At 35.9% G+C, this 12,602-nt stretch overlaps 1 protein-coding gene and 1 pseudogene across 2 annotated transcripts; both read left to right on the plus strand.

Moving 5' to 3' along the window:
• Nucleotides 1–2,516, plus strand: LOC145624316 (pollen receptor-like kinase 4; annotated as a pseudogene). Its single transcript, XR_014110418.1, has 3 exons — nucleotides 1–685; nucleotides 997–1,606; nucleotides 1,809–2,516. The product of XR_014110418.1 is annotated as a pollen receptor-like kinase 4 (transcript).
• Nucleotides 2,517–4,051: 1,535 nt separating this feature from the next.
• Nucleotides 4,052–10,887, plus strand: LOC145625443 (U-box domain-containing protein 52-like). Its single transcript, XM_081678485.1, has 9 exons — nucleotides 4,052–4,226; nucleotides 5,407–5,525; nucleotides 5,827–5,945; nucleotides 6,329–6,552; nucleotides 6,632–6,683; nucleotides 6,982–7,255; nucleotides 7,798–7,911; nucleotides 8,040–8,399; nucleotides 10,090–10,887. Exons 1-9 carry the CDS (start codon nucleotides 4,052–4,054, stop codon nucleotides 10,885–10,887), a joined length of 2,235 nt encoding a protein of 744 aa, XP_081534611.1.
• Nucleotides 10,888–12,602: the final 1,715 nt, after the last annotated feature.

Consider the following 12,602-nt stretch of genomic DNA (forward strand, 5'->3'; position numbering starts at 1 on the left):
ATGGGCGCGCATGCATTTGCTCCGCTTGTGCGCCCACCATCCTCGTGTTCCTACCTCTTCCATATTCTATCTCTTTTAGCAATAACGGGCATAGGAACACCGGTATCAGGACTCACAGAGGATGAAGCCCTGCTAAAGTTTAAGACATCTCTCACGAATATGGATGCTATTTCCAACTGGAACCCTTCAAATGCTCCATGCTCAGATAAAAAATGGATAGGTGTCATCTGTGAACATGGCAAAATTTGGGGATTAAAGCTGGAAAATATGGGTCTAGGCGGCACCATTGATATTGATGCGATTTCTCAATTGCCTGAGCTAAGGACCCTGAGCTTTAAAAATAACAAGTTTGAGGGTCCAATCCCAGATTTTCGTCGTTTGCCTAAACTGAGATCCGTTTACCTGTCTAACAATAAATTTTCTGGTGAAATTCCTGATGATGCCTTTACTGGAATGGATGCTTTGAGGAGGATAATCCTGGCAAACAATGCCTTCACCGGCAGGATACCATCATCTCTCACCTCATTACCCATCCTCGTTGAGCTGAAACTGGATGGCAACCAATTCCAAGGCACCATCCCGGATTTTCATCAAAAAAACTTGCCAAGCATCAATATGGCTAACAACCAATTGGAGGGTCCAATACCTGCAAGACTCATGCACCTCAATCCAAAACTCTTTTCAGGTAAAACACGTACATCATAGAATTAGGCTGTAATGACAGCACAGATAATGTTAATATGTTAGTGTATAATTATATATCTCATGCTAAAGTCCATGGTAATGCAATTCTACACTCATGTAAATGTTTTTCTTCATAAATTCGCAACAAAAGAAAAGGTATTGCCATGGACATTGGAATTAAACTTTCTTAAAATACCTCATACAAACTCATTACCACTGCGACATATATTACCACCTACGACCAATGGACCAATGTTTGTTGCGATAATTGGAAAATGTTAAATTTATACTTTTCCTTACAAATCAATGCAGGCAACAAGGGACTGTGTGGGGCCCCTCTTAAGACATGCAAAGGTAATACAGGGGGTGCAGTATTAAAAGACCTAACCAATTCATCAAGTAAATCCACTGTAATTGTGCTAGTTGTACTACTTGCACTAGTGATCTTGGCAGCAACAATTCTAATAGTATATAAGAAGAAACGCAAGGCAAAGCTAAAGAAACTAGATAGTTTTGCATCTCAAGATGGAAACCATTTTGGGGATACACACATGACACCAAACGAGGAGCGCCCAAGGACTGTAAAGAAGCAGTCAGAACCAGGGAAGCTAGATTTCGTGAGAGATGACAGGAAAAAGTTTGACCTCTCTGAACTGTTAACTGCATCAGCAGAAGTGTTGGAGAGCGGAAATTTTGAGTCTTCCTACAAGGTGGAGGTATTTGCAGGAGAGCTCTTGGTGGTGAAGAGGTTTAGGCAGATGAGCAGAGTGGGAAGGGATTGAATTTCATGAGCACATTTGGAAAATGGGCAAATTAAGACATCCAAATGTGCTGTCTTTAGTTGCATGTTACTATAGAAAAGAAGAGAAGCTTCTTATCTTTGATTTTGTTGACAATGGAAGCTTGGCTAGTCATCTTCATGGTAAGTAACCTCTCTATTTCTTTGAGAGACATAAATTCAACTGTTATATGGAGTATTGTTAAAACAAATCCCAAATGGTCAATATATATTGCTTCTTCTAGAGCCTAAATTGCTGCCTTTCATTACTATTCCAAGAAGAGGAAACATTAATGCATAAAGAAGATTTTTTAAACATAATGTAGTGAGACTTAATCTGTTTCAGGTAAACATAGTACGAAGGATGAAATTTTTGATTGGCCAATGCGGTTGAAGATTATCAAAGGGATAGCAAGAGGGTTGGCTTACCTTTACAGTGAGCTCCCAAGCTTAATAGTGCCCCATGGATATCTCAAATCATCGAACGTACTTCTTGATTATTCTTATGAACCCCTTCTCATGGACTATGCCTTGAAACCATTGATCAACACAGAGCATGCTAAACAGCTCATGGTTGCCTACAAGTCGCCAGAATATGCTCACCTTGGCCGTCTTACAAAGAAAACTGATGTTTGGAGCCTTGGCATTCTCATACTGGAAGTGCTAACTGGGAAATTCCCGACCAACTTCCTTGCTGTCGGAAATGTCAAGGGTGAAAATCTAGTGGCCTGGGTAAATGATATAGTTAATGAAGAGGAAAAGGGAGAAGATGTGTTTGATAAAGGGATGGGAGGTACTCATTACAGCAAGGTTGAAATGAACAAACTTTTGAAGGTTGGGTTTGGTTGTTGCCATGAGAATATAGATGTAAGATGGAGTATAAGAGAGGCTGTTGAAAAGATTGAAGAGATCAAAGAGACAGACGAGCTCATTTTAAATCCTAATAATTTAGCTTTCCCGTCAATTGTCAATTAGAGAATGTATCAAAGGTCACTTTTTTTTTAACTAGGCATTTTAAACTTAGACAATCATAAAACTTGTATAAATTCTTGCACTTGTTTCTAAATTCTTTTTTTGATTTACTCTTCAAATTTATTTCAGTATTTCACCAAAGAGATTTTTTAAACACCCCCCCCCCCCCTTTCATCTTACTTTAGGAAGGAACCTCATTAGAGATATTGAAAGTTTTCAAAATTATGGCACGATAAACACCCCATAAAATCAGGAGAAAAAACGATAGAGAATAATGAGACACCTACTAAATATATAGGGTAGCAATCAAATCAAAAGGAAAAAAAGTTCTCACCGCAAGACTATCAATGAGCAATTCATTCTGCCTTTCAATTGTAGCAAACTAGACCCAAAACCTCATGGAATTACACCACCTTCAATATATGATCAAATGTCCACCAACGAAAGGGCCCTGCATTAGTAATTCATATTCATTATACCTGTGAAAAATTTATATCTAGCCTCTATGCATAATTCCACACACCTCGTACAGATTTACAATTTATCAATTTCCTGGAAGTTTGATAGTCATCATAATTCATAATTGTCTCTGCTCATATCAAGGCTGGACAATATTTGTATTTAAATTTCAAAAAAAAAAAAAAAAAATAATAATAATTCAAATTACCAGTCATTTTCCATGATCCGGATAAGATTTGGATAAAAAATCGATATTGCAGTTAATTAGTTACACAATCAATACAAGTCCCAGACCAATTTGCTAGTATTTTTTTAGCATGGCAAGACTTTCTTTTCTCATTAATATTGTTTGACCTCAAAAGACAAAAAAATACAAGTAATATGCAGCTTCAGCCATTCTTTATAGCTTGCAACAATTTCACGCTTGTCAATGCACAAATTTGACCATTAGTATATGACGTTATGTTTTGAAATAAATTGGAAACCTGTACTAACCAATTCTTCCAACTTAGCCAACTATTTATTATTAAAAAAATAGATTCATTGCAATATTAGACAATGAAAACACATTTTAACTAAATTAACTAACTATTCATAATAAAATAATCCTTGTATTTTCTCTTCCTCTAAACAAATTCTTGTATATAAATGCATGTAGAATAGTCCTTATGAATAATAAAAAATCAATCTTTAACATGTACCGGAATACAAACATTAATAACATGGAAAATAATATCAGAGTTTACAATAATATTACTTAATATTTTCAAATTTCTCTTCTTATGTTTGACTTTTTAGAATTACCCCCTTTTATCATGGGATAAAGTAGATTTTAGCTAAATATAAGCACAACATATATGGGTGGGAAAAATTGGATGCCCAAGAAAGCAAAAAAATAAAAGAAATAAGGGAAAAGAAAAAGATGAAGCACATTGACTCGAGGAAATTAAGGTGGATAATTTTCTCTTTCATTTCTTTCTCAAAAATAATGTAGAGAATTAGAAAACAACCAGGAATAACATGAGGCCAAATTTGAGTTTAGATCATTATGCATGCATTTGCATGCATAAGATTAATTAACAGAGAAAGAAAAGGAGGTGAAAAGGGGAAAAAAAAAAAAAAAAAAAAAAAAGATATAGAAAGGAGGAATGTTTTGCAATGTGGGGATCAAAAGTGAATGCTGGAAAGAAAGCAGAGGACCGCGGGCTGGTGGCTGTGGCAATAGACAAGGATAAAGGCAGCCAATATGCCATCAGATGGGCCACTGACCACCTTCTTGGTCGAGGTCGGCCGGTTGTCCTGATACACGTTTCCGCTGATTCTTCTTATGCAGGTTCCATCCCCAACCCCTTCTCTTCATTTCCATTTACTTGTATTATGACATATATAACTAATGATAATTATTTCAAGATTAGGCCATGGAATTCCGCCTTTTAGCTTGTGCTTAAGATAAGGAGTCAAATCATTGTAGATAATTTGAAGAATTTACACGAAGTTAAATTTGTTAATTTTTAAAAATCTTTTTATACTTGTGAAATAACAATAAGCCAACCAAAAATTACTCTCCGTCCATTCATTTGAAATTTTTAAGCTTTTCTCCAGTATTTCAAGATAGATTATATTGATGACTATGTTTTAATCAAAGAGAGTTTTTTTTTTTTTTAAAAAAAATAATATTCTTGTACAATTTTTATAAATCTTTTTAGCTAGTCAGCTAGTGGGAATTTTTTCTTAAATGAATTAAATAGTTACATAAATTTTCAGCAAAATTTTCAAAACTCAGCTCATATTAAATTCAAATGCAACTGTGCATCCATACCAAAGTGTAAATAAAAGAAAAACTATGTCCAAGTAACAATATGTCTTGGTATAACATGCAATGTTGATTACATTAACATAATAAAAATAAGGCTTTGCACACTTTTATTTTCATGACCATCTGATCCAGATACAATATCCTTCCAAAAATAAATAAATAAAACTACTATATGTATGCAGAATTATTCACTGGATTTTCATAAGCAGCAAGACTTTTATTATTATGAGTATGAACCTTCAGCCTGATATTATATAAATAACAACCAATTACAGCATGAACAAATTGGTAGTAAGCTTACCATTAATCTATAGTAAAGTCCTTCTGATGATAAGCTAGCTCTCTCAATGGTTGGAAATGGGGTGATAAGTGGCAGAGTCATGTGATGAGCCATTCAGCCACACCTTTTGAATAGATGATATAAGTTCCTGTAAGCTTCAATAGAAAAATGAGAAAAGGTTAAACAAAGTAATGAGCCACTAGAAGGCAAACGATACAGGAGAAAATGGCAACAAACATAGGCCATAAAACTAAGTTGTAGTAGATCATAGAAATTATCACCAAAATGATCATAAGTTACACTTTGCTGTATTTTGAATTAAAAGACAGAACCCTACGCAAATAGGCCTTTTCTCATTTGCAATTGCAAACAATAAATATCACCAAGATGTAATCATAATTTCTTTGTTGCTTGCAGCGGGCAGTTCTGCTATTGTATCAACATCAAGTCCAGGCACATCACCAAACTATCAACAAGTTGACAGGAAGACTAAGGACCTGTTCCTCACATTTCGCTGCTTTTGTACTCGCAAGGATGTATGTTTTCTTAACCATACTATTACCATGTAACACTTAATTACACTAGCTAGAATTAACCACACTAGATAAGTCAGCAAGATCTAGACAAAAGAAGTGCAAAGATCAATTATCTAGGTGGTGGAGCAATATCAATATAAGCTAACAAGTACAAGTTGATCTCTTACATCTTGACAGGATCTATGAACAAAACCTGAAAACACATAAGCTAGTTGTCATTATTATATCATTATTAGTCTTTTTGCCTTTTGGTATTTGTTAAAGTGCTTACTAATCTGGCTTCTTTTCTGCACTTGGTCAGATACGCTGCATAGATGTCACACTCAAAGATAACGATGTAGGCAGGGCTCTAATAGAATACGCAAATTATGCTGCAATTGAGAATTTGGTTCTTGGTGCTTCAAAAGGTGGATTTATCAGGTGATAACTCCAGACAATGCCCTTTGATAAGTACCAATTCACATTAGCTTATCTATTCACTTATCACAAACAAGAATGGATCAGATGTAAGTATGTATGACAGCTAACTGCACAGATATTGCAGTAAATAGTGCTCTATGAGAACCACTCGGTAAAATGTTTCAGGCAGATGACAATATGACATGTCAAAATGGAATAAATTGTATAGACAAAAAGAGCAATTCCCTGATCTTGTTGACTTTTACCCACCAGTAATAGAAATATAGTTGAAACCTTTTTAATTTGTCATCACATATAATCAAAGCAAGCATTAAGAATTATTTGAAGAAAAATATTTGTCTGATAGACATTGATTACTAAACATTTATTTTATGATGACACAGAAAATTCAAGAGTGCAGATATACCAACAATGGTGTCAAGAGGAGCACCTGATTTCTGCACTGTTTATGTAATCTCCAAGGCAAAGATGTCAAGTGTACGCAATGCATCACGACCAGTTCCACACATGTCCCCTCTTCAGAGCTACATAGAAAACATAGTCAAAGACAAACCTAATGTCTCCACACCTGTTTCAACACCGCCACGACGTAGTATGAGCATTAGAGGTTTCTTTATTTCCATTGTCTTGATATATTACTTAACGCTTCTTCAACTCAAAATAATAATACCTGAATTCTGTAGCAGGGGATAGGCCTTCATTCACACGTACACCTCCAAGAGAAGAAAAAGACTTGAGGTATATCCACTAGCAGGGGAAGCTCAATTTCTATTTGTCAACAGTAGTGTCAATAATCTCAATAATCCTTAATTACTAGATACTGGTATTTTCTTTAAATAAAAGCTTATATATGATGAAACATGAGGCAAAAAAATCATGTTTCACAGACTTCAAAGGTAGAATATAAGCATACAAAAATGCGATCAGGTTTCTAATACTAATTAAATCTCAGTATCCGTATCCAATATTCTCATCCATTCAACAGTACAGAATTATTTTGATGACATTCATTCATGTTTAACAAATATTGTATCAGGTTAGACAGATGGAATGAAAGGCTGATGTTGAGTGAATTTCCAGAAAGTGAAACAGATATATCCTTCGTGAGCTCTGACAGAACAAGTGTTGACCGTCTTTCTATGCAATACGACTACATGGATATAACACGTACACCAAGATTTTCTTCTACTTTAGATTACAGTTATGGGTCTTCTAGGGGTGGACAAAGGATATATGATACTAACCTAAGGCCTGAAATTTCATACACATCGCAAGACAGTGGATGGACTTCAGTTTCTTCACAGCATAGTGTAAGTATTTTTTTTACTTCAATTGACATATCAATGGACAGCGTCTCCAATTGCAGCAAAACATGAAGTACTTTCACTTAATATCAAATAGCGTATTATCATAAATATATTTTACACAAATAGCGAATATTACCAAATATACCTATGCGTTAATCTCCAACAGCTGCCCACCAGGGAACCTAGAAATATTGTCAATAGTATTTGTGAAAAGAAAATATGTATAAAGTAATCTGCCAACAAAGTTTTTTTTTTTTTTTGAAAGGTGAATCTTTTGGTAGAAAAAAGAGCATGTGCAAAAATGCAACTGATAAAATAACAAGGTTGTTTTGTTCTAAAATATCCTTCCATATTCTTTTTCTAACAGAGGCAGCAGACTTTTATGTATCTTGCAAGTATTGTTAACCGGTTTCTCCACTCATGTAGAGAATACAAACCATGTGCCAATGACTTCTATAGTTCTATGCTTATTTGCTTTTTTTTTTTTTTTTTTTTTTTGGTAAATCATGTTTGCAATAATATGAATTCTGTTCACGTAAACACAGGAAGATACAGATGCTGAGATGAGGAGGTTAAAGCTTGAGCTAAAGCAAACCATGCAGATGTATGGTGAAGCCTGCAAAGAAGCAGTTTTTGCGAAAGAGAGAGAAAGACAACAAGTACGTTTTATACTAACACACAGACCCCCATCCCCTTTGTCCCAAAATAAAGTTATGTTCTCAAGGATCATTTTACAAATATTTCCACATATCTGGCATTTGATAGTTAGAATGTCAAACAAGTGCAGGCAATGGAGCTCCACCGATGGAGGCTAGAAGAAGACAAAAAATTGAAAGAAGCAGGAACTCCTGAGGAAGTTGCAATGGTGCTTGCTGAGAGAAAAAGAGCAGAAAGGGCAGCAGCACTGCAGGAAGAAAGAAAACTAAGTGCAGGAAACACAGAATACAGACCAACTCATAGTGCCTTAAGTTACAAGAGGTACACCATTGAAGAAATTGAAACAGCGACGGATAATTTCTCTGCATCCCTTAAGGTTGGAGAAGGAGGCTATGGACCTGTATTTAAGTGTTATCTTGATCATACAAGAGTTGCAGTGAAAGTTCTACGTCCAGATGCCTCTCAAGGAAGATCGCAGTTCCAGCAGGAGGTAATACATATAGAAGTATTTGTTACTTCAGTAAAATATGAGTCCCTATATCAGAGGCTAGTGTTGTGCAATCTTCCATTAAGTGTTGTAGACAAAAAAATTAGAATCACCTGTGACAACCTAATCGCACTTGCACCAGATCGATTTCAACCAATGCTGGGGAGAAAATCATGGATAACCATCTTAGTACACTTTATCACCTGAGAATGACTTAATTTGTTTACTGATAATTGTGGAAAAGGATTATGATGACAATGATGCTTGCTTCCTTTACTTCAAAAATAAGCCTCAGCTCCAACTGAAATTGATATTATTTTATCTAAGACAAATGTTTTTAAAGAACTGGGTGTACAGTAATTTACTGTGTGGCATTCTAAAGAAAATAAATATGGGTAACTTTTGATAGTTTAAGGGTAATTTTGTTAGAATAAAAGTAAATGGGCAATACGAGTAACTTTTGACAGTTTAAGGGTAATTTTGTTAGATTAAAAGTAAATGGGTAATGTGGGTAACTTTTGATAGTTTAAGGGTAATTATGTGAGGAAAAAAAAAGTAACTGAGTAATAAGGGTAACTTTTATGGAATTAAGGGTAAATATGGGTAACTTTTGGTATACAATAACCGGATGTACATTAAATTTACTGTACACCTGATGCATGCAAAAACTTATGTTTATCTAAATGTTTTCCTTCTTTGGATGTCCAACTGATATACCATCAGTACATGTCAAGAGAGTCAAAAGGGTCAATTTTTAGCATTTATACATCAACTTCTACACCTAACATATCATTGCCCCAATGCCTTATTTGGGCGTGTAAAAGGGTGAGATGTAAAAGGCTTTTCCCATGCTCTTGGGGGGGGGGGGAAGGGTGAGATGTAAAAGGCTTTTCCCATGGTCTCAGGGGGGGGGGGGGGGGGGGGGGGCTGGTGGAGGCCCGGCCCCTCGTGGCCCAACTGGTAATGTATATAATATATATTCTGGCCCCCCTAAAGTAACTAATAAATAGCAAATATTTACCCTATATATCAAGTTGTTAGTGATAGCCTAGTTAGTTGTTGGAGCTTTTCATGGTGAGGGAGGTCTCAAGTTTGACTCCCCACTATGAGAATTTTTTTTTTTTTTTTTTTGGGTTAACTTAATCGTTTTTTGGCCCCCTTAGATTTTTATTCCTGGCTTTGCCCCTGCATGGTCTCATCATAGAAATGAGTAATGTTACTGCTTTAAAGGCTTCATAATATCATAGATGTCTAGAATGAAAAGATGAGAAAAATGTAGCTTGCAAAGACTTTTACAAGGCAGAGACAAAACATTTTGTGCTTAAGAGAAATTATGATCAGAAGCTGAAAAGATGTTGATAGATTTGTGTTTTAGTTTTTAAACTACATATATTGTGGAACATTATAAATTTGTCAAAGGAAAAAACCGCCCTTGAATAGAACATTTAAATATAATTTCAATCGCATGGGAAAAAAAAATTACTAAAGCCTTAAAAAAAACACTAGTTCTCTTCTGTCTACTAAATTCAGTGGAACGCATTTCCCTATCTCACAAGCACATGAAGAGTTCAGTTATCCAAACCAAACTTAAATTGAACTTTTGTAACACCAAATGCAAGAGTTTTAAAATTTATAAACCCAGTTAAATGTTAAATCCAGCACATCATTTTTATTTACCTTGAATACGTTGCAGGTTGAAGTACTGAGCTGCATCAGGCACCCCAATATGGTTCTTCTCCTAGGTGCATGCCCAGAATATGGTTGCATTGTTTATGAATACATGGCCAACGGTAGTTTAGATGACCGTCTGTTTCGTCGAGGGAAAACCCAACCCCTTACTTGGCAAGTTAGGTTCCGAATTGCAGCAGACATTGCAACAGGACTGAATTTCCTCCATCAGACAAAGCCAGAACCGCTAGTTCATCGTGACCTAAAACCAGGGAATATACTTCTGGATAGGTATTATGTTGCTAAGATTGGAGATGTTGGATTGGCAAGGCTGGTGCCCCCGTCCGTTGCTGATCACATAACACAATATTGCAAGACATCAGCTGCTGGGACTTTCTGCTACATCGATCCAGAGTATCAGCAAAGTGGCATGCTTGGCGTGAAATCTGACGTCTATTCACTAGGGATTGTGCTTCTCCAACTACTAACTGCTAAGCCGCCAATGGGTTTGGCTCACCAAGTGGAACATTACATTGAGAAGGGAACATTTGCTGATATACTGGATCAGTCGGTACCTGATTGGCCGGTGGAGGAAGCCTTAAGTCTGGCAAAGGTAGCTATTCAATGTGCTGAGTTGAGGAGGAAAGATCGACCAGATCTTGAGAGAGTTGTCTTGCCAGAGTTAGAGAGGTTGAGAGACTTTGCTGACGAAAGAACACATCATTTCATGTTTGTTGCCACACCAGAACCTTCCCCTATCCACAGCCAGACATCCATGTCACAGGTCAGCATTAAGGAAACTTTTTCAGTTTTAATAGCATGAATGCCGAAAGCCTGAAACAATTACATAAATAATATGGCTTCTAGAAGTAAAACTGTCAAGGCCTTCCTAGAAGCTACAACATGATCAGAAAAGGAATAATAGTTCCCCCCCCCCCCCCCCCCCCCCCCTTAACAAAATGCAGTAATAGTAAGCACGCAACTGAGTAAATTTGACTGAGAAAACCAAAATATTAATGATACAAATTGAACTATATACATTCTTCCACAAATTCTCTCAGAGAAACTTGTTCAGTGGAGACAAGCCTCAGAGCATATTACAGTCGTTTATATTTGAAATGTTCATTTTATAGATAGCATATGTTTCATTGTCCATCTCTATTTAACTAGCTGCAAATTGAAACTAGAATTTTAGATAGGACATCACCCCAATATTATGTGTCAGGTGAACTGATATGTCCCACTTACTACTTACCACATCATAGCTACTCAATGCCTCTTAAACCCACCCTTGGCAGAATAATATGATCAGATATACACACGTAACCCTTAGACAATCAAGAAGCTAAATATCATCTTCCTTTTATCTGAAATTTAATGGTTGTGTGCTACTTTAAAATCACTTAGACATACATGCAGTTTAAAAACCTATTTTATTTAGTCTTTCATACTCCTTCCAATTTTCTGAGTTCTACTTAGCTACCGCAGGTCCGTAGCTACAAAGACCAGGGAAAAGTAAAAATGGAGACCATGCATGTTGGTACTTTTGCTTTAATGAGAAGAGAGATATAGAGTAAGGGATTTACTAATAACAATTGGGTCCCACAAAGTAGGGTTGTAGATATTAAAAAACTAATAAAAGATTACCATATTAGGAATAAAGTAAAGAGTAGAGATTAGAAAACAGGGTGAAAATGGAAAATGAGTAGAACTTGGGACAACGGTGAAAGTAATTCAATACTCAAAAGTCTTATATGTTGAATCCTCCATGGGAAAGGGACATTTTATAAGTGCTATTGACTTATGTTCTTGTGAATGTGATGTTAACAAATATTCTAACTAAAAAAAGTTAAAAAATTGCAGAGCGAAGCCTCTAATTCAATTCCGAGCAGCACAAAGGCCCCCTCATCTACAACATCATCAAGAGGTAGATAATAAAAAACATATGTTCTTCAAATCTTGCAACAGCAACAAATTCATTATTTTAAGGTGTTCTCCTCTAAACCTTTACCTTCTTTTATTAACAGCAAATGCAGATGAAATAGAATAAAGAAAAGAGATGACTTACAAGTTTTTGACAACATGTTGAGCTACCCCCAATCAGTTTAGCCAACTTATCTCATACAACATGTCAAAACTGTCAATTGCTGAAGCCTGTTAATAAGCGTAACTAAAGAGCTGATGTTTAGCATGTAGTTACCTGGAAACATAGATTTAAAGGGAAAAAAAGGAGGGGGGGGGGGGGGGGGGGGGGGGGGGGGATAAACGAAGGATGGATCTCAAGCATTGAAATGTGGCCATTCTGTAATGGATTTTGAAGCTACCATTCCGCAAAAGCCTGTTCCAAATACCATGGTAATAATTTCATATTTCTTGTGGTGTCAACTGATACATAACAGTAACTCACCATGTTAGAACATATTTCCCGTGATGTATGTTCTTTTGTCAAAAATATTTTATAAATAAATTGTACAGTTCATCAAACAAGCTGTTTTACATAATTATTCTTACATTAGATTAAGAAGGAAAAAAAAACCA

This window comes from Chenopodium album, chromosome 3 (genome assembly GCF_948465745.1).
Source record: "Chenopodium album chromosome 3, dcCheAlbu1.1, whole genome shotgun sequence".
Classification (NCBI taxonomy): domain Eukaryota; kingdom Viridiplantae; phylum Streptophyta; class Magnoliopsida; order Caryophyllales; family Amaranthaceae; genus Chenopodium; species Chenopodium album.